Genomic DNA, 21933 nt, shown 5'->3' on the forward strand with positions numbered 1-21933 from the left:
GCAGGGACTAGGGCAGACATGCAAGCAGGGAAAAAAGGGGAGACGGGGAATACCCACAGGGCAAACCCACTAGCTAGGTCGAGGCAGGTAACAGGATAAATCCCACAGAAGATATACGCTAGCTAGACAGATACAGGAATCAGGATACATAAGCAGGGATCTGGATAAGCACACCGGATATACAAGCAAGGTACAAGGTAGACACACGGGACAGAAGGTAGCTAGGCAAAGCGGAAAGCCGGATAACACTAGCTAGCAAAAACCAGGACTCAGGACGAACAAGTAAGGACCAGGATGTGCACACAGGATATACAAGGTTCAGGATGTGCACACAGGGAAGATGGCAGCTAGGCAGAGCGGAAGCCGGATAACCCTAGCTAGCCAAAACCAGGACTCAGGACGAACAAGCAGGGACCAGGATGTGCATACAGGATATACAAGGTTCAGGATGTGCACACAGAATATACAAACGGGGAGTAGGGCAGGCTGCAAACACAGACGGGGAAACCCGGGCTGACCTGCAGAGGCTACCTCCACAGCGGAGGCAGGAGGACTAGCAGCCAGGATGTGCACACAGGATATACAAGGTTCAGGATGAGCATACAGAATATACAAGCAGAGAGTAGGGCATACTGCAAACACAGACGGGGAAACCAGGGCTGAACAGCAGGCTCCAAACACAGCCAAAAGGCAGAAGGGCCAGCAGCCCACACAGAAGGGCAACCAGCCCACAGGTACTGAACAGAAGAGCAAGAAGCCCACACAGAAGACAGGCTTAGAAGCAGCGCAGCAACACACTGACTAACCTGTAGGCCTCTGGGCATGACACTAGACAATGACACCATGCAGGGCAGGGGAGAGAGGATAAATGCTGGGAATTGATGGAGAGGAGAGCAGGAGAGAGAGGAGAATTGCTGGACATGGATGGATAGAGAGAAGGGCAGGGGAGAGAACCTGTATCTACATGGGGGTTATCTACAGACCGCCTGCATAAACGGAGAAGTTAGACAAGGATCTGATAGAAGATATTCAAAAGATTGGTATGAAAGGGGAGGTGCTACTGTTGGGAGATTTCAATTTGTCTGACGTGGATTGGAACGTCCCATCTGCGGAATCGGAAAGAAGTAGGGAAATTGTGGATGCCTGTCTAGCTTGCTCAGACAAATGGTGACAGAACCCACTAGGGAAGGGTTGATGCTGGATCTAGTGCTCACGAATGGGGGTAGTGTTTCCAATATCCAGGTGGGTGCCCACCTATATAATAGTAATCATCACACTGTATGGTTTGAAATAAGGGTGAAGGCGGAGTGCGGACGCACAAAACCCAAAGTACTGGATTTCAGACATACTGATTTTGATAATATGGGGGAATACCTGAAGAAGCAGCTGTTGGTGTGGGAAGGCACAGGAGATGTGGAAAAACAGTGGTCCAAGCTAAAGGCTGCTCTAAATATGGCAACTGATCTTTTTGTGAGGAAAGTAAACAAAAACAAGAGAAGCAGGAAGCAATATGATTCGCCAAACAAGTAGCTGAAAAAAATAAGAGTAAAAGAGGCTTTGTTCAAGAAATACAAAAGAACGCAACTAAAGGATCACAGAAAAGATTATCGGATTAAACTTGAAGCGAAGAGGGAAATACGGCTAGCAAAAGCGCGAGTGGAAGAAAAAATGGCTAAAGATGTAAAGAGAGGTGACAAGACCTTTTCAGATATATTGGAGAAAGGAGAAGAGATAGGAATGGAATTGCGAGACTGAAAGATAATGAGAATGGCTATGTGGAGACTGATGAAGATAAAGTGAACATGCTAAACATGTCGCGTTCCCGAGGACCTTGGCATACTGTCAGGCTTCTTCCCCGGGAGCACTGGGTTCGTGAGTCCTTGGGCCACTACCGTGGAGCGGCAGTGGCAGGCAAGATCACCTTCACGGTAGAGACGAGACAAGACTGGACCAGAACCCCGGACTGGAGTTCTACACAGGAATACACGGGACTGGAACGCACCGGACGGGTGCGCACTGGAGTGGAGCCCGCTGGACTGGAACACACTGGAGTGGACCCACTGGACTGGAACATACAGGAGTGAAGCCCGCTGGACTGGAACACACAGGAGCGGAACCCACTGGACTGGAACCCACGGGACCGGAACCCGCTGGACAGGTACACACTGGACCTAGGCTTCACCTACGCTTAGCCACCTTTCCCCGAGGGTTGAGCCCTCAGGTTCGGGCAGCCGGCAGGGCTTACAGGAAAAACTGGAACTAGAACTTGCAAGCAGGAACAGCAGGAATCCGGATACAAAAGTGCCCCCCAGGCACCTAGGTGAAAGCAAGGCAGACAGGCAGGGAATGTCCGGGTTCCGGCAGAAGGCAGGTTCAAAGCAATGGTCAGGTCAAGGAGCAAGACTATGGCTGGAGCTTCAGTATCAAGGAGTACTGGCAACAGACTGACCAAGGGCTGAAGCTCCAGAAGCAAAAGAAAACACACACGGGAAAACCAGCAGGCTAAACACAAGAAGACTAGGAAACTGAACACAAGCTAACAAAAAAGCTATGCCCAAGCTAACCAGTCATACACTAGAAACATACACTAAGCAAACCCAAGAGATCTGGTAAAGCTGTACACAGGCTAACAAGAAAAGCTGTGCCCAAGCTAACAAGTCATACACTAGGAACATACACTCAGCAAACACAGGAGATCAAGCAAAGCTGTACACAGGCTAACAAGCAAAGCTGTGCCCAAGCTAACAAGTCATACACCAGGAACATACACTAAGCAAACACAGGAGATCTGGTAAAGCAGTACACAGGCTAACAAGCAAAGCTGTGCCCAAGCTAACAAGTCATACACCAGGAACATACACTAAGCAAACACAGGAGATCTGGTAAAGCTGTACACAGGCTAACAAGCAAAGCTGTGCCCAAGCTAACAAGTCATACACTAGGAACATACACTCAGCAAACACAAGAGATCAAGTAAAGCTGTACACAGGCTAACAAGCAAAGCTGTGCCCAAGCTAACAAGTCATACACTAAGAACATACACTCAGCAAACACAAGAGATCAAGTAAAGCTGTACACAGGCTAACAAGCAAAGCTGTGCCCAAGCTAACAAGTCAAACACTAGGAACTCACACTGAGCTGGACAATGTAGCAGTGCACAGAGCACTCTACATACCAGGGCCCTAGAGAAATGCAAAGGCAAGGGCTGCAGTCTCAAAGTGATTAATAAAGCCCTTCAACACCAGAGGCACAGCTGCAGCAATCTCCTTGCCTCCAAACAGAGGCTTGACACACAGAGAAGTCAGCCCACAGGAAGGAAGAGCGGGAGCCATCTTGGATACTGGCATAGAGGAGTCGGCAGCCATCTTGGAAGAGGCATAGCCCACACAGGTGAGGTCCAGTAAGGCAATCAGCACACAGAGCCAGAGAGAAACTAAGACAGAGACAGACACAGAGACAAGCAGAAGCCAGCACAGCCACTGACTCCCAGAAACAGGGTAAGAATGAGGGTGGTCACGGCCACAGACGTGACAAAACAATTATTTCTCTTTGGTGTTCACAGAGGAAAATCCTGGTGAAGGACCGCAGTTCTGTGCCGTTTACGGAAGAGTTTATAAACAGCTTGAGAATCTGAAGGTGGACAAAGCTATGGAGCCGGATGGGATACATTCCAGGATACTGAGAGAGCTCAGGGAGGTCCTTGCGGGACCTCTTAAAGATTTATTAATAGATCTTTAGAGACGGGAGAGGTTCTGCGGGATTGGAGACGAGTGGATGTGGTCCCTCTTCATAAAAGTGGAGACAGGGAAGAAGTGGGAAACTACAGACCGGTAAGTCTCACGTCGGTGGTAGGAAAAATAATGGAGTCGCTGCTGAAAGAAAGGATAGTTAACTTTCTAGAAGCCGACGGGTTACAGGACCCAAGGCAACATGGCTTTACCAAAGGAAAATCCTGCCAAACAAATCTTATTTGACTTCTTTGACTGGGTGACCAAAGAATTGGATGAAGGACATGCGCTAGATGTAATCTACTTGGACTTCAGCAAAGCCTTTGATACGGTCCCCCACAGAAGACTCATAAATAAGCTGAAAGTGTTGAACTTAGGACCGAAAGTGGTGAACTGGATAAGAATCTGGTTGACCGACAGGTGGTAGAGGGTGGTGGTAAATGGAATCCGCTCGGAGGTGAGCAGTGGAGCTCCTCAGGGGTCGGTGCCGGGGCCTATTCTGTTTAATATATTTGTGGGAGATATTGCTGAAAGGTTGGAAGGAAATGTGTGCCTTTTTGCTGATGACATGAAAATACCCAATAGAGTGAATACCCTGGATGGAATAGAAACAATGAGAAGGGGGTCTCCGAACCTTAGAAGAATGGTCGAGGGTCTGGCAGACAAGAGATCAGTTTAACCACTGAAAACATGATCCTGCGGGAGGTGGTGGTGATGAAAACGGTAATGGAATTCAAACATGTGTGGGATAAACACAAATGAATCTGTTTAAAAGAAATGGTTCCACGGAATCTTAGCGGAATTTGGGTGGCAATGCTGGTAATTGGGAAACAAAATGGGGGCTGGGCAGACTTCTACGGTCTATGCCCTGACCGTGACTAATTAGATAGGGATGGACTGGAGTGTAAATTTTAAGGGGCTTCGACATTAGCTTCAGAACTTAGTACAAGAACAGTGCTGGGCAGACTTCTACGGTCTGTGCCCTGAGAAAGGCAAGGACAAATCAAACTCGGGTATACAAATAAAGTATTACATACCGTGTAAACGAGTTTATCTTGTTGGGCAGACTGGATGGACCGTACAGGTCTTTATCTGCCATCATTTACTATGTAATACTACTATGCTGGACATGGATAGAGGGAAGAACAGGGGGCAGAGGAGAGGTGATAGGTTTTGGACTTTGCAAACACGGGTTGGTTCTGGCATGTTGGTTTTAATTGATTGTTTATAGGATGTCTGTTTGTATTGCTGCTGGTTTCACTTTGTATGCCACTTTGGACAGCTGGGCAAGTGGTTACTAAGGGGGTCTTTTACAAAGCTGCAGTAGCATTTTAGTGCGCACTAAAAATGAGTATGCGCTGAACACTAGAAATGCCCATAGGAATATATGGGCATCTCTATCATTTAGCGCACGCTTATTTTTAGCGCGCATCTTTGTAAAAGGCCTACTAAGCATTTTAAATAAATAAATGACAAGTTGCATTTTGTATGATAATATAAACTGTACCATGTGACCAACATTTATGCTACTGCTGTAAATTGCTTTGCTATTTTTATGTTGAGAGAAGGTATATAAAACCTAACAAACTATAAACAATGTTTGCAGATCTTGTACTGTAACATAATACCATAGTGGCCTTTGAAAACATTATCTACTATAATAAAACACACCCTGAACGTTCTGAGGTCAAATGTTCTGAACTCACAGCACAAGGGTTCGTAACTTCATGATGGTGAAGCCATCCCACTATGACTCTGAGCCCCGCCCTCGCGTCAAACGTCATGACGTCAAACGAACCCTTTAACATTCTGCTGTGAGTTCAGAACCTTAACAAAAGAACGTTCAGGGAGCGTTCTAAAATAGTAGAAGTCAACAAAAGAAACACAACCAAGCAGGGGGAGCAGTAAGTTTCCCTACTCCTCCCCCAGGATGTGCAACACCCACCCCCCGCACCGCCCCCCCCCCCACAAAGCCACCCACGACAAAATGCAAAAAAAAAAAAAACGCACATACACAAGCTGCAGGTGCAACACCCACCCCCGCGCCGCCCTCCCACGCCACCCACGAAAATCCTGCAAAAAACATAAGCCCCGCAACACAATCCACATGAAGCAACACCCACCCCCACTCCTACCCACCCACCGACGCGTAGCTTTGCTGCCGGGGAAACCGAAACCCCGCAAGAACACGTCCTGTCTTCAGACTCCGGTGTGATCTTCAGCATTACTAGCCTCTGCAGGCAGGGCTTCTGTGCGTCTGACGTCCTGCACGTGCACGGCGTCAGACGCATATAACCCCGCCCTGCACAGCCTAGCAATGCTGAAGATCAAGCGGGACTCAGCACAGCACACAACAAAGGACTTCTGCTGGCAGAATTTGGGGTACCCCGCCAGCAAAACTACGACACGGTAGGGTGGGATGGCGGCGGGAGGGGAGGGCAATGCGCGGCGGCGGTGGGTGCATCACGCGGAGGAAGCGGAGACGGCACACAACAAACAACCCCTGAAAGCAGCCCCCGCTTCTTTCGATCTTCATCACACTACAATCCCTCCCCCCCCCCCAAATGAAATAAAAAACACACACACACACTCTCACAACTGGCACCGCTCCATGAAACCCCAGCCCCCAGCCCCCACACACAATCAATCACTCATCTGGCAGCGGTTCCAGAAACCACCACCCCCCAACAAAACCACTTACTCACTCTCAATTGGCCACAGTTCCTAAACGCACCCCCCACAACACACACACACACACTCACTCTATCATCTGGCAGCGCTTCATGAAATCCCTGCCCCCCCCCCCCACACTCACTCATCTGGCAAACCCCCCACCACCACACACACACTCACTCACTCACTCACTCTCTCATCTGGCAGCGCTTCCTGAAACCCCTGCCCCCCCCCCAACCACACACACTCACTCATCTAGCAGCCGTTCCTGCCCCCCCCCACACACACTTACTCACTCTCATTTGGCCACACTTCCTCAACGCCCACACCCCCCCCCCCCCCCAGAACACACACACACTCACTCACTCTCTCATCTGGCAGCGCTTCCTGAAACCCCTGCCCCCCCACACACACTCATACTCTCATTTTGCAACACTTCCTGAACCCCCCCCCCCCCTCCAACACACACACATACACTCACTCTGTCATCTGGCAGCGCTTCCTGAACCCCACCACACACACACTCTCTCATGTGGAAACGCACAATAAACCCACCCTCACACACACACTCACTCACTCAACTGCCAGTGCTTCCATACCCCCCAAACCCCTCTTCTTCCCTGCTGAAACCCCAAACACACACACCCCCAAACCACTCTCTCACATCTGGTAGCGCATCCTAAAAACCCGTACACACACACACTCACTCTCTATCTCATCTGGCAGCGCTTCCTGAAACCTCTGCCCCACCCACACACACACTCACTTACTAATCTGGCAGCTGTCCCTAAACCCCACCCCCAACACACACACCTACTCACTCACTATCATTTGGCCCCGCTACCTCAACCCTCCACCCCTCCCCCCCCCCACACACACACACTCTCTCTTAAGTGCTTCCTGAACCCACGCCCCAAACACACACACACACACACACACTCATCTGACAGTGCTTGATAAACCACCCACCCCCACACACACACTCACTCACTCATCTGGCAGCGCTTCCTGAACCCCCCCCCCCCCCACACACACACACACCCCTCTTCTTCAAAGCTGACACCCCAACACACACCCCAAATACACATACACTCTCTCTCTCAACTGGTAGCGCTTCCTGAAACCCCATACACACACACACACACTCACTCACTATCTTATCTGGCAGTGCTTCCTGAACCCCCCTACCCCCCCCCCCCCCCCCCCCCCCCACACACACACACACACACACAAACTCAATCTGGCAAACCAATTGCTTGGGTGCAGTGGCGGGAATCTCAAACACCAGAAAGATAGAGGGGGGAGCCTGACACCAGAGAGAGAGAGGGAGGGTGGTACCTCTGTCACACACACACTCTCTCACACACTCTCTCTCACACAGACAATGTCTTTCTGTCTCTCTCTCTCTCTCTCTCTCTCTCACACACACTCTATGTCTAACAGTGTATCACATTCACTCTCTGTGTCACACAATCACTCACACACTCGCTTGGTTTCATACACTCAGTCTCACAGAGCATCTGAGTATCACACACACACTCTCTCTCACACACACAATGAATCTGTGTGAAACACACTTACAATCACACTGTGTCTCACATACGCACTTGCACACACTCACATTCTCACACATACACTCACACCCACACTCTCTCTCTCTCTCACACACACACTCACTCTCACATACACTCTCCCAAACATACACACTCCGAGGACAACCTTGCTAGCGCCCGTTTCATATGTGTCAGAAACGGGCCTTTTTTACTAGTAGTGAAATAAAATACTAACCTACAGAAATGTAACCATTTTGTGACATACTCTACAGTATTCTATGATATAACCCAAAGTTAACATTTGACCAGAAAACGTAAGCTTCCACTCACAGTAAGGGGTGCTATGCAACAACAGTGTTACCCTACTATATCCTGTCAGGGTAATTCACAGTTTAGTACCACCAAACAAGGTAACAATGATAAAGTGTGATTTTGTTGTTAGAGAAATATGAGCTAGAAGAACTGTAGACTGCAAGTTTGTCTCTTCTCTGCTTTAATTTTATTTATTTATTTATTTATTTATTTATCTAAACCATTTATAGCCCGCTCTATCCTACTAATCTATGAGGGTCACAGTAAAAATTAACACAATCCAAGAACAAACAAAATTATCACAATGCAAAAAAATAATAAAATGAAACTAAATTCAATCTCGATCAAAATCAATACGGTGTTTCCAAATCAGTATGTGCTGACTTCGTTCAGCATGCAGGAAAGGCTTGCACAAATAGAAAGGTCTTAAGCTGCTTCCTGAACTGTGACTCAATGCATCACAATTCAAGAGGCAAGGAGTTCCGTAAGCAGGCACCTTCCATGTAGAAAATGGATGAATGATAGATATCTAATCTACACTGTCAGCTTACCGCCTTGTTGTGGCACATGCACAGCCTTTTAATTTGAAAAGGATAGACAGAAAATATTCTTAGAATCCCTGTCAGATTGCAAAGAGCCCCATAGATATTCTGTGCAATATGATCGCAGAATCCAGACAGCTCTTCTCTTGTCTCCCTATCTTGCAGGGAAAAGTCTGTGGCCTATGTGGTAACTTTGATGACAACCAGAACAATGACTTCATGTCCCGGGGGAAGTCCATCGAAGAGAGCGCAGAGGAGTTTGGAAACAGCTGGAAAATCAGCTCTTCATGCCCTGATGCCAAAGCTGTCACCAATCCTTGCTTTGGCAACCCACACCGGCGCTCACAGGCAGAAAGACAATGCAGCATAATCAATAGTGCCATCTTCAAAGAGTGTCATACACAGGTATTTCTTAGATTAGGCTTCTCAGAGCATGCTGGGTCATCAGGAAGAGGAAGAGCAGGTCTTGATTTTACCTCATTGCATGCTGGAATTTGTAGCTCAGCCTAGTACAGGTGATCTAGAGTCATCTGCCAGAATACTCCTAGTCTCAATGCTAAAGGTCTGTCCTGTACAAAAAAAAACAGAAGAAAACTATCTTTGCAAAAAAACAACAATACAAAAAACAGCGAAGATGACTCTAAAAAATGAGGAAAACAAAAATGAGTCCTGTTCTCCCCTATTTTATATATCTTTTATGGTTAATAAATATTTTTTTAATCTTCACCATCAGAGTACCGTCTTTATTTTTCATCATTTTTGTTTTCCTCATTTTTTAGAGTCATCTTCGCTGTTTTTTTGTATAGTAAAGGTCTGTCCTGTACATAAAGAAGGATTATCTGGTACCTATTTTGAAAGAAAAAGGTCAGTCAACTCTGTTTATTTAGCTCCTGTGTTTGATGATGGTTTGTTATAAAACTTCTTCTTAATTGGTTTGTATGTGAAGATTCCTCATACATTATAGATTACTAAGTTCTTCTGATGGCAAGCAGAGACAATGATCTGCATCAATAAATTACTGACTCCAGAGCTTTGTACGTCAGTACCTGTATATAATATGAAACCACTTTGATTATAACCACAGAAATATGGTATATCGAATCCCATCCCCTTTCTTGACCTTTCCATCTCCCCTTGCCTACCCCCCATTCCCATCTCCCCTTGCCTACCCCCTCCCCATTTCCAGCATCTCCCCTATCCTCTATACTCCAGCAACTCACCTTCCCTTCCCCCTCTCATGTCTAGTATCTTCCCTTCTATTCATTCTCCAGGTGTCCAGCATCTCCATTTCTTCCTGCTCCCCACCACCACTATGTCCAGCATCTTCCTACTCTTTTCTTCCCTGGCCTGCATCCTCTCTTCATCCACTGCCACCATCACAACTACCCCTACCTTCGCCTAGACATTCTGCAGCTCCAAAGGTGGTGCATATGATGTGAGTTCCTTGCATATCTGTCCACACTGAAGGCCTGCCATATTCTGCCCCCTCCAATGCAAAGTTCCTGTCAGAGGATAAAACGGGCTTTGAACATGCATGTGTGTTCAAAGCCCACTGAGTTTTCAAGTGCTGTACTACTTGTGTCTAGCCAGCCATACCAATGCCATGCTGAAACCCCCAAATTCTGATACCCTAGGCAAACATTTAGTCCACCTAGTGGCAGGACTGGCCCTGCCTAAAGGACAATTTTTAAAGAGCTTACCATGAGCAAAAATTGTTTTAGCCATGTAAGTTGGGTATATGAAAACTGTAACCCTCAATGCAGTCAAAAATGTATGTGTTAATCAACAATTCATACAATTTAAGCTGTAAGCCTGTTTCCTTCACAGATAAAATTTGATCTTTCTGGATTAAGCTTCTGCTGCTTACAGATAGGTGGTAAAGGCATTTGCTAGAAAGCTTTTCTTGTCTTCCCTGCCTTAGCTCTGCGTGGGAGTTTTTATCTTGCCTTTGTTGAGCCATGCCCTTTCTGTTCTGTATTATGGAATTTAATGTGGCTCTGTTAAAGAGTATTATTAACTTCCTATATACTCCCTCACATTCCTGTGCAAGGAAGACATCTACTGCATATTACACTACATTGCCAATTGTGTTGTTGCAGTCATGCTGTTGACAGTTCACAAATAAACAAGTCACCTAACAGAGCTGCTGCATGGACTGCTTTGTCTATAGCCATTCCGTGCTGACTTTCCACCTCTGGCCCTGGTTTCTAGTGGAGAGCAGGAGTGATCCCCTGTTGCTCCTCCCCATCCAAGAACCAGGTTCAAAATTGTGAATCTGACTCTAGCAGTAGTCTCATGGTACTACTGCGTGGGTTCCTGCAGCAAAATAAAGGCAAAAGTTCCTTTCTACCCATTTCTCTGTGGCATAATGCATTAGCTGAAACCTGCAAAATACGTGCAGTCAAATTAGCATCTTTATTGTAACAATATTTCTATAAATAGAAGACGTCTAACTATTCTTTCATCAAACACTTTAGGGAATGAAGAATGAAAACTTTAGGGAAGGATCCAAATAAGCAGGGGAGGGAGGATGAAGACTGTGGAAGGAAGGGGACCTCCACTCCTCACTTCTGGTCATACTTCCTCCCCGTCCCTACAGTCTCTTCCCTTCCACATAGTCCCCTTTTTCATCCTTCTCTGGTGCCCTTTCTCACACTTTCATCCCTGGTACCTTCTCAAATAAACATTAGCTTCAGGTGCCAATCCCCTCTCTCGCACAAACCTAAAGGTCAATCCTTTCTCTCTTGCTCTCTTTCTCTCGGACACACACACACACACACACATAGACTCAGGGCCAAATCAGTAGAGTGCACTAGGCTTTGCATACAGGTTAACTTGGCTTTTGTGTTCAATTTGGTGTTCACCCTATATAGAAAGGAGTTTTGTACAGGAGCTAACCGTGTGCAAAACATCAGGTAAATACTAGCGCACAGCACATTTAAATCCAAAATAATGAAGTTATTAGTTATTCTGCACAGATGCAGAGAAGTGATCCCCTCCCCCCAATGCAGGCACAAGAATCTGAATCTTCCCAACTCAGGCCCCCCTCAGTCTGATGCCCTCATCCTGCACCTCTGATGCACCCACGACCACCCTAACCACTCAAGCACCCCTGGGGTTTACCTGGGGTCCATCCATGATGATCTAGTGGGAGAGGGCAGGAATGGGTCCCCTTCTGCTCCCACTTTGTATGGCCCTGGGTGCAAAATGGTGCCTGATGATCCCTGGCGATAGTCTCATGTTACTACTTCTAGGGATCAACCTTTCATAAAAGGGCAAATTCTGCCCCACCCAACACCCATATGTCCTCCCCCATCACTGGCAGGATCAGGAAAGAAATGATTCATGTTGCATCTGGATCCTTCTGTTACCCAGGTCAGCCTCACTGTTTGTGTGGGCACCCCCATAGATATGTATAGTGTTCAGCAAAGTCCATACTATAAGTATAACCCAGTCACCATCAGGAGAAACTCTGATCTTTCATTGCACTAATCCTTACATAAAAACATAAGAATAGTCATCCTGGGTCAGACCAATGGCCAATCCAGGTCACAAGTACCTGGCAGAAATTCAATTAGTAGCATTCCATGCTACCAAACCCAGGGCAAGCAGTGACTTCCCCGAAGTCCATCTCAATAACAGACTATGGACTATTCCTCCAAACCTTTTTAAAACCCAGAACTTAACTATTCATTGAGTGGAAAAAATATTTCCTTCTATTTGTTTTAAAAATATTTTCATGCAATTTCATTGAGTGTCCCCTGATCTTCCTACTTTTTGAATGAGTGAAAAATTGATTTACCTCCACCTGCTCCACATCACTCAGGATTTTGTAGACCTCAATCATATCCCCCCTCAGCCATCATTTTTCCAAGCTGAAGAGCCCTAACCTCTTTAGCCTTTCCTCATATGAGAGGTGTTCTATTGCTCTTCTTTGAACCATGGAGCAATTCAGAGCCATTATAATATTTTTGGTCCTATTTTGCATCTCTCTCATAATTATTCCTAGCATTCTGTTTGCTTTTTTGGCCGCCGCCGCCGCACACGGGGCAGAAGATTTCAGCATATTGACTACATTGGCACCTAGGTCTTTTTCTTGAGTGCTGACCCCTAAAGTGGACCCTAGTATCAGGTAAATATGATTTGGATTATTCTTCCCAATGTGCATCACTTTGCATTTGTCTACATTAAATTTCATCTGCCATTTGGATGCCCAATCTTCCAGTTTCCTAAAGTCTTCCTGCAATTTTTCACAATCCATATGCATTTTGAAAACTTTAAATAGTTTTGTGTCATCTGCAAATTTAATCAGCTCACTTGTTGTTCTGATTTCCAGATCATTTATAAATATGTTAAATAGTACCGGTCCCAGTAAAGATCCCTGTGGCACTCCACTATTCACCCTCCTCCATTGAGAAAAATGGACAATTCACCCTATCCTCTATTTTTTGTTCAATAACCAATTCTTAATCCACCTACTAACCAGTCCTCTCTGTTGCCTTCTCTGTGGGTGATCTGGTCTTCCCTCTTGTTGACAGGGAGTGGACAGAATCATTCCATTCTCCAAAGCACCTGGTGACCAACTCTTTGGTGGGGCTGAAGAAGAAGAATGGGAAAGGGGGAGGTGTGGAAGGATGGGGTGTGGGCTGCACAAACTTTCTTCCTTTAGTTCTCCATCCCCCAGGAACTCCTTTCTTCTTGATTAATATTCAATATCAGATAATAAATTGGTTTCCAACCTTTGAGGTCTCTAAAGAGCTGTGGCTCAATGTCTTTTTTTTTTCTCATTCTTTGTCCTTGTCTCTATTTCATTTGTTTTAGTTTCTCTCTATCTCTGGTGCCCTCCTTCCTTTTTCTTTTCTGTTTCTCTTTCTTCTTTATCTCTTTCTTTGCTTTTTTTTTTCATTCTTTTTCTGGGTCCTTCTGGGTTTTTTTCTCTCTCCTCTTCCTTTACCTTCTATCTGCTCTCCTTTCAACATTCCTCTACCTCAACATTATCACCCTGGATTCCTTCCACTCCCCACCCCCTCCAATCCAGGATTTTCTCCATTTCTTGCCATCCCTGGTCTTCTCCCTCACCGCCCTCACACTCTCTTGCTGTCTCCTCTTTGCCCACATATACACTCACCTTCTAGTTCTCTCCCCCTCTCCCCTACATACTCTTGTATGTGTACTCACTGTCTTGGTCTCCCTTCACACTGTTACACCACAAAACACCTATAGCTCCCTTGTTCCCCTTTTCCTTGAATTTCACCTCACACACACACACCCTTGCTCGCTCACTCTTTGCTCTCTCCTCTTATTGTTCCCGCCAGGTATTCGCATACACACACACACATACACACTCTGTTGCTCTCTTCAGCATGTGTCCTTGGCACATTTTTATCCCCCCTTAAAATCAAACAATCTCTTACTCTGTGCTTCTCCCGCCCCCCCCCCCCCCCCCACACACATACACACTCATGATCACCCCAGACTATCAGACCCACAATGTCTTACTATATCATGAGAAGGTGGGATGCAGCAAAGGAAAGGTTCTGGCAGGGCTAGCCAGGTGCTGTCTGTTTTCATTGCTGCCACTGCTGGCATGAGTATGGACGATAATGGTATGGAGAGTGGAGGGGGAGGTAGAGACAGAGATGCCATAATCATGAGTAGGGGAGAGGGAGATAGAGAGAGTTGCTGTTGCTGGAAAGCAGGAACAGAGAGCAGAGGGTACTTCGTTTCAACAGCAGGTGGCCACTTCCATTGGGCAGACAGGGGTTTTTTACCAGGCTGTTTCAACAGTAGCTATTACCCTGGGCTTTGGAAAACACTGTACAATCCATAGTAAACAAACATCTGCTTTTCTTTGTGTACACTTGTATCAGAATTAACCTGGATGAAAATGTTACCAATCAGTCTATAATGCAGAAGTAGAACCCATATTTTCAGGGAAATTAGGGCTACTATGAATGGAACCAGATATAGTAGGCATCAAACAGATACACACGTGTGTGTGTGTGTGTGTGCGCGCACATGCTGTATGTAGGTAACATATGTATGTATATGTGATCTACTTCATAGGATGTATTTTACACTTTTCTTTTTCTCTACATTTGGATAAAATCTTTAGATCTAATTGGGCCAAATTATCTCTGAGATATGCAACGTAATTTCACTCTGTATCCAAGTATCTATCGCTTAGGGCTACAGAAAAGGTATATTTTCCATCAAGCATTAGTAGGTTAACAGACTAATTAGTTGCCACGGCCCAGTTAATGATTATTCATACTTGGAGAGCTAGTCTCCACAAGGATTTGTGGAAGAGCAAAATGGCAGAAATTACAATACTTCAACAACTGAATGTTAAGCTCAGGCAAGGTTTATCTTTCATTTTGATTTTGATTGCATGGGGGGGGAGGGGGTTTAATACCATTATTAAACAGGAGAGACAAATCCAACAACCAAAAGGAAACTATACAGCATCAATATACAAGCAATGATTGCATGTAATGTTACACCTGTACTGTGTTGCCTGTACAAATAAAAAAGATTTTTTTTTAAAGTTCCAAAAAATACCCTATTAGAAAAATCAGAGTAGCTAACCAGATAATGTATACATATTTATACCAGTCTGTTTTGTATTATAAAGGTTAATCCAGCTTCTTACTACCATACTTGTTTGTGGGACGCATGTATCTGTCAAACCACCAATGATTTTGAGTGCCTGTGCACAGCTATAGCCGCCTATGCTGCAGCCTGCAATGAAGTCCAGATATGCATCCACTGGAGACTACAAAACTTTTGCCGTGAGTATTGCTTATCCTATTAACATTTTTTTTAAGGCAGTTCTAGAGTTTGTTGAATAAGTATCAAAAGCCAGTTCACTGTCTAGTTTCTCACCTTCAGGAAGCTTCATTTTAATACATGTGTCCATGTCTCAGGAGAACTGTCACATTGTCTGCCAGTCCCTGCTCATGCATGTTGGAGCAGAGAATATTGCAGGTGATGACTAAGAAGCAGTCACAGAGCTCTTAGAAGGCTCAGATGGGCAGAATCCAGGTCTATGGAGGGTTATCACAATGATAACGGGGTGTCCTGCTTGAGACAGCTTTCTGGCTATAGAAGCCACTTTTTAATAAGCTCTTTTTCCTAGCACAAGCAGGATATTCAGTCTCCACAATTGGATGATGTCATTGAATGAGCCCTGGTTTGGATCTTCTTAAAACATTATGCCACATTAATATTTATTTATTTGTTACATTTGTATCCTACATTTTCCCACCTACTTGTAGGCTCAATGTGGCTTACATAGCACCAGAGAGGCATTTGCAGACTCCGGTGAGAACAAATACAAAGTGATGTTGTGGTAAGATAAAGTTCATGTGACATGGCCACATTGGGGAAACGTACATCGGAAGAGTTGAGCTTTGTCCATTACGTACTTGAGTTTTGTGGTGTTGCAAGAATCAGGCATTTACGTTGGATTGGTGGGGTATGCCTTTTTGAACAGGTTAGTTTTTAGTGATTTCCGGAAGTTTAGGTGGTCGTAAGTCATTTTCAAGGCTTTTGGTTGTGCGTTCTACAGTTGTGTGCTTATGTAGGAAAAGCTGGATGCATAAGTTGATTTGTATTTAAGTCCTTTGCAGCTTGGGTAGTGTAGATTTAGGTATGATTGTGTTGATTCTGATGTGTTTCTAGTTGGTAAGTCAATCAAGTCTGTCATGTATCCCGGGTCTTCACCGTAAATAATTTTGTGGACCAGGGTGCAGATTTTGAAGGCAATACATTCTTTGATTGGGAGCCAGTGTAGTTTTTCGCGGAGGGGTTTTGCTCTTTCAAATCGCGTTTTTCTGAATATAAGCCTAGCTGCCATGTTTTGAGCGGTCTGGAGTTTCTTTAATGTTTGTTCTTTGTATCCTGCATAAATTCCATTGCAGTAGTCTACGTGGCTTAGCACCATTGATTGTATCAGGTTCCGGAATGTATCCCTCGGGAAGAATTGTTTCAAGCGTTTGAGTTTCCACATTGAGTGGAACATTTTCTTTGTTGTGGATGTCGCTTGGCTCTCTAGTGTTAAGTTGCGGTCTATTGTAACTCCGAAGGATTATCAGGCAGTCTGATATAGGAAGGGTGTAGTCTGGGGTGTTGATGCTTGTGGGGTTGTCTGCGCTGTGTTGGGATGAGAGGATGAGACAATGAGTTTTTTTCTGTATTGAGTTTTAGTTGAAATGCATTTGCCCATGAGTCCATGATGTTCAAGCTGAGCTTGATTTCGTTGGTGATTTCTGTCAGATTGGTATTGTACGGAATGTATATTATTATATCATCTGCATATATGGAAGGGTTAAGGCCTTGGTTGGATAAGGACTTGGCTAGTGGGGTCATCATTAGGTTGAAGAGTATTGATGATAGCAGTGATCCTTGCAGTACTCCACAGTCTGCATTCCACGGTGGTGATATGCTTGAGTTTGAGTTTACTTGGTATGTTCTTGTGGCTAGGAAGCCCTTGATCCAGCTGAGTATGTTTCCACCAATCCCGAATTTATCTAATATGTTATGTTATTACATATTATTAATATGTTATGTTGTTTGTGTTAATATGTGGCCTGGCTTCAGACCTACCACTGGAATAGTGGTGGGCTAAGCTACACAGGCTAGAGCAACAGGAAAAGTACTGACTAGGCCAAATAACAAGCTAATGATATCATATTTGAGAATCTGCAAAAAGCAGGTCTGAACAATGGGTCTTCACACAACCAGGTACAACTTTCTAATTGAATATAGCACCTATAATGAAATAATAATGGGTAAAAGGAATAAAATGAGGTTTTTAAAGTGGGACTTATTTTCCATTAGATGGCACAGAGATCATAAGATGTTATGAAAGGTATTACAAAAGAAAGATGTGAAACTGGTATCTTAACAGAAAGATATTTTGGTAAACGACAAAAACAAAATGTTCGAAAAACATGTTGACATCTACGGAAGTGTGGAAACTCTAGAAATAGATAGAACGGAAGAGAGTTGGGTACAGATGTACATCTGGCCGGATACGAAAGTATGATCTCAGAAATTGAGAAATATTAGAAAAAAAAGGTTCCTCACAATAGACTTCTATTGGAATCTGTGGCTATAAAAGGGATAAGATTTTGAGAGAAAGTTGGAGTCATCCCCAACGCTTCTTCTCGGACGGCAGGGCCCTGTGCTGTTGAACCCAGCAACTGTTTGATGTCTGTACTTTGAAAAACTTGGTAAGAATAAAGCCTTCTCTCTGAAATCTATCTCTGTCTTTATTTTCAAGTATTCTTCACCTTTCCTTGATACTACAAACTAAGCCACACACACAACTAACACTCAAAGTCTATATAAATTACTGCTGCATTTTAATAGAATACATTTAACTACATAGATGACCAAGGATTCACTTAGATCCTGATAGACAGAAGGCCATGGTCATGGACAGTATCCTAGACTTACGCCTTCTGGTATCTACACAAGAGACATATCACTGGGATGGAATATCAAAAGGATTTAGGCAGGCGGCCCAACACGTAATGGAAGCGCAGGCCCTTTGTCCCTGGAGTAGGGTATTCCTGGGGCGCAAAGAGGGCCTCTAAAATTAACATTTGGTGACTCCTGATCGCTGACCGGTACCGCCCGCCATTTGAACGCAAGAGGGGATACTTTAATCTGTGCGTTCAATCCTTTATTTCTGTCACTCAATATTCCTTTCTCTTTTTCTCTCATATTCCCCCCCCCCCCCGTTATGATGTCCTTTCTCTGTATTTGCTTATTTTTCTTTTCCTTCTCACGGACATTGCCCATTTGAGGGGTACTGGGCACTGATATTCTGTCCGTTCTTTTTCTTACCCCTCCCGCAACTATTCTTTTATCTTTCTGCCTTCCTCCTCTGTTCCTTTTCTATTTTTCTGCCTTCTTCTCATCTCCCCTGCACGCCTTATTCTCCTGCGCTGGACTGGCACATTTGTTTCTCTGTTCCTGTCCTTTTGTGATTCTGTCCCTCTGATAACTGTCCTTATATCTTTTCTTTTATTCATCACCTATACACTGTCCCTTTTGAGTGTTTGCAGTGTGTAAGGGTACGAGTGGCATCTCGTTTCTAGGCTGGGAGACCACGCCTAGCAGATGCTGGCTGTTTTTTTCTTATTTCACCACGATTGTCATTAGCGGTCTTATGCTGGCTATTCTTTGCCTAACGCCTTGACATTTCGTGCCTTAAGTCTCTGCCCTCCCTTTGTCTTTCTTGCCTAAGTTTATGTTCCTTAAGTTCTCTGCTATCCCTATCTGTTGATCACATGTTTGTACTTTTGCCTGAACCTTTGTTCACGGCTGTTCCCTTAAATCTTATGTCTCCTAACAAATCATTCTGGTTTGTGTGCCTTCTAAACAGCCCACAGCCCCCCCTCCTTCCTACTCTAAAAATACGTCGGCTCATTTTCTTTGCGCTGCACTGAAACCTTCACTGTGGTTTTCTCCTCATGCCAGTTTGCAACTATATTGCAGTGCTTCTGTGAAAGATTTAGACTTTCAATCTTATGATTCTTTGCAATTTTTTCAGCTGATACACACATTTCCTGGTCTTTAATAAAAAACTGCGTAGTAACTCTTATTTCCCCTTTTTTAACTACTGTCCCGGTATGTGCCCATCTTGTTGTCCGTGGGCGTCTCCGCTCCCTTTTGCATCTTTTCATATGTCTCTGAACACCGTCTGATTTGTACTTTTTTCCCTTCTTCACTGAGACAACTGTAAGCTGTTTTACCTCTGCATTTCTCATCTCTGTATCTTAGTAACTGTAGGAAGCACCTGGTTCCTCTCACCGGCTATTTAGAGGTTGCCAGTGTTTTGTTAATGTGATTTCTCATTTTTTCTATATTCTATCCTTGCACAAAAGAAAACCCCATGTGCCATGCTTTCTTAATTTATAATTATATTTTAATTTATAATTTATAAGGGCGTAATGTGTAATGTGCAGCTGTTTCTCTTCCTCTTCTATGCACAGTCTAGTTTCTGCTAATCTCTATCTTTGGAATCTATTATTAAATCCTGCTTCTACTCAGTATTGACCTCCGTTGGTTCTTGCGACGGAATATCCCTTTTCTTTTGGGCTATATTTCCTGCTCTCATGTTGGCAATGTTATGTTCTTGTCTCTGTCACTGATTCTTCTGCCCTATCATCTCCTTTGATACCCTGTGACAGGTCTGTTACTAGTTCTAAGTATTGTCAGCCCGTGTCTTTACTTTGCAAGTACTTGCGGTGCCCATATTTCTGAATCCCTCGACTTTGAAACACCCCCCCCCCCCCTGCCCTCATCTCTGATGCTCTCCTCTTACATAATTTTATTTATTTCCCCCCCCTCCCTAAACAATAGACCGTCTGATACTTTAATGCTTTCTCACTCTGTTTCTGAGGCAAGATTTAAACCTTATTGTGTTCCGCAACGTGCTTACATAGTTTTAAAAATGTTTTTTTCCCTTCAAATAGAAATTTGTGTACTTTCCCTTCAAAACCGGCTTTCTCCTTCTTTCCTCTGCCTTGGTTTCACATGCCCGATGATGCTTCTTTAATTTATTTTTAGTATACTGGGTAATTGATGGCACATGTACTTTATTATGTGTATTTGTATGGCCCCCCCCCATATCTCATTATGTTAATATCTAGATTTAATACTTCGTGATTCCAGTTTTGAACTGTTATGGTGTGGGTTAACACTTGGATGTGTAACATTTAGAAACACATGTCTTACTAATCCGCAATATTGTCATATATTTCCTTGTTATGATTGAAACGCATTTATTTCCTGTAGAATGATTAACCGATAGCATTTCAGGATGCCCGTTGCATGTTTATCCACATGTTTTGTTTTGCCGTTAAGAATCTGGTGTTTTTCTCCTTTTTAAATGCTATCCTATTGTGCTACTGTTCTATGAAAAAGGGTATAGAGCATTGTTTCCAAGCCATGCATTCAACCTAGTTTCCTCTCTATATGCGTTATGTTCTTTATTTTTAATAGACACAAGCTCTTTCCTGCAAAAACATTTGTGCTCAAATACTGTTAGGTTTTACTTTCATGATGGCAGCGCTGGTTCGCTGCTCACTTATAATCTTCACATTTTCATAACACTAATATACAACTCGTTTTACTTTAATAAAATCAGTTTATATACTTATCTTTAATTTTCTTCCCGATACAAAGGATGTCAGCCGTACGAGAAAATATTATGCTGTTTGCTTAATGATCTACAATGCCTGTCCATCAATCTCTAAGCCCCGCTTCAGTGAATGTCACGTATCTCTCTGAACTTCTTCTGCTTTGCTCGTTTTGCATGATTGATTTCGTACTGCTTGCTCAAACCTCCCTTATTGTCAATTGTTTCGCTCTATTGCTTCGCAGTCTTCCTTTCATTGTCTGATGTGTGGCAAGTGTTTTATCTAGTGTATAGTGAATGTACCTTACCCGAAGAGCTTACATGTTTTTTTATTTTTTATTTTTACTTGCTATCGCTGGATTAGGTTTCAGGGATTCTTTCTAGGAACATGACATATATCTTTATTATTTTATTTCTCTCTTTTTCCTTTTACTTCTTTTTTTAAATATTTTTCTTACCTGTGTCACGTTATAACCATTGGGTTTGATACCGATGCCTGGGGCTTACACCCATTGGAGGGGATCCTTCAATGGATGACGGTATCTTAATTAGTAGATTTTGAGCAGACTTCCATTCCATTTTCGGAGTGGCCTGCGGATTCGGTATTATTGCCCACATATGAGTTAGCTAGTACAGATGAGCGTGGGAGCAATATAGAGACGTCTGACGCTTTTCGTTGCGAGTTTGGACTAGTTGACTCGGGCCTTTCCATATTTGTGGACGGTTAGGTAATGTGGGATGCTGCCCTGCCATAAATTCTTTTTAGGACGGTTAGGTTATGTGATATGCTGCCTAGTCACGGTTCGGTTATGTGAGATACTGCCCAGCTATGAAATTTTTTTGCATGCTTTGTTGTTGAGTGGATGCCGCCGAAGCTTTAAAGGCCCATTGGGGTGGTTAGTCGCGTGGATCCCCTAATCAGTGGAAACCCATTGGACCGCTGCTCTTCGACTCTCGAGACCTTATTCGCT

The 21933-nt window shown here is 44.2% G+C and overlaps 1 protein-coding gene across 1 annotated transcript in view; it reads left to right on the top strand.

Moving 5' to 3' along the window:
* The window catches only part of LOC115469677 (mucin-2-like), a 257743-nt gene that overhangs the window by 180687 nt on the left and 55123 nt on the right, over positions 1 to 21933 (top strand). Inside the window, exons 10-11 of the mRNA XM_030202465.1 lie at positions 8974 to 9213; positions 15443 to 15599. Coding sequence (XP_030058325.1) covers positions 8974 to 9213; positions 15443 to 15599 — 397 coding nt within the window. The remainder of the gene's footprint in view (positions 1 to 8973; positions 9214 to 15442; positions 15600 to 21933) is intronic.

This window comes from Microcaecilia unicolor, chromosome 4 (genome assembly GCF_901765095.1).
Source record: "Microcaecilia unicolor chromosome 4, aMicUni1.1, whole genome shotgun sequence".
Taxonomy (NCBI): Eukaryota; Metazoa; Chordata; class Amphibia; order Gymnophiona; family Siphonopidae; genus Microcaecilia; species Microcaecilia unicolor.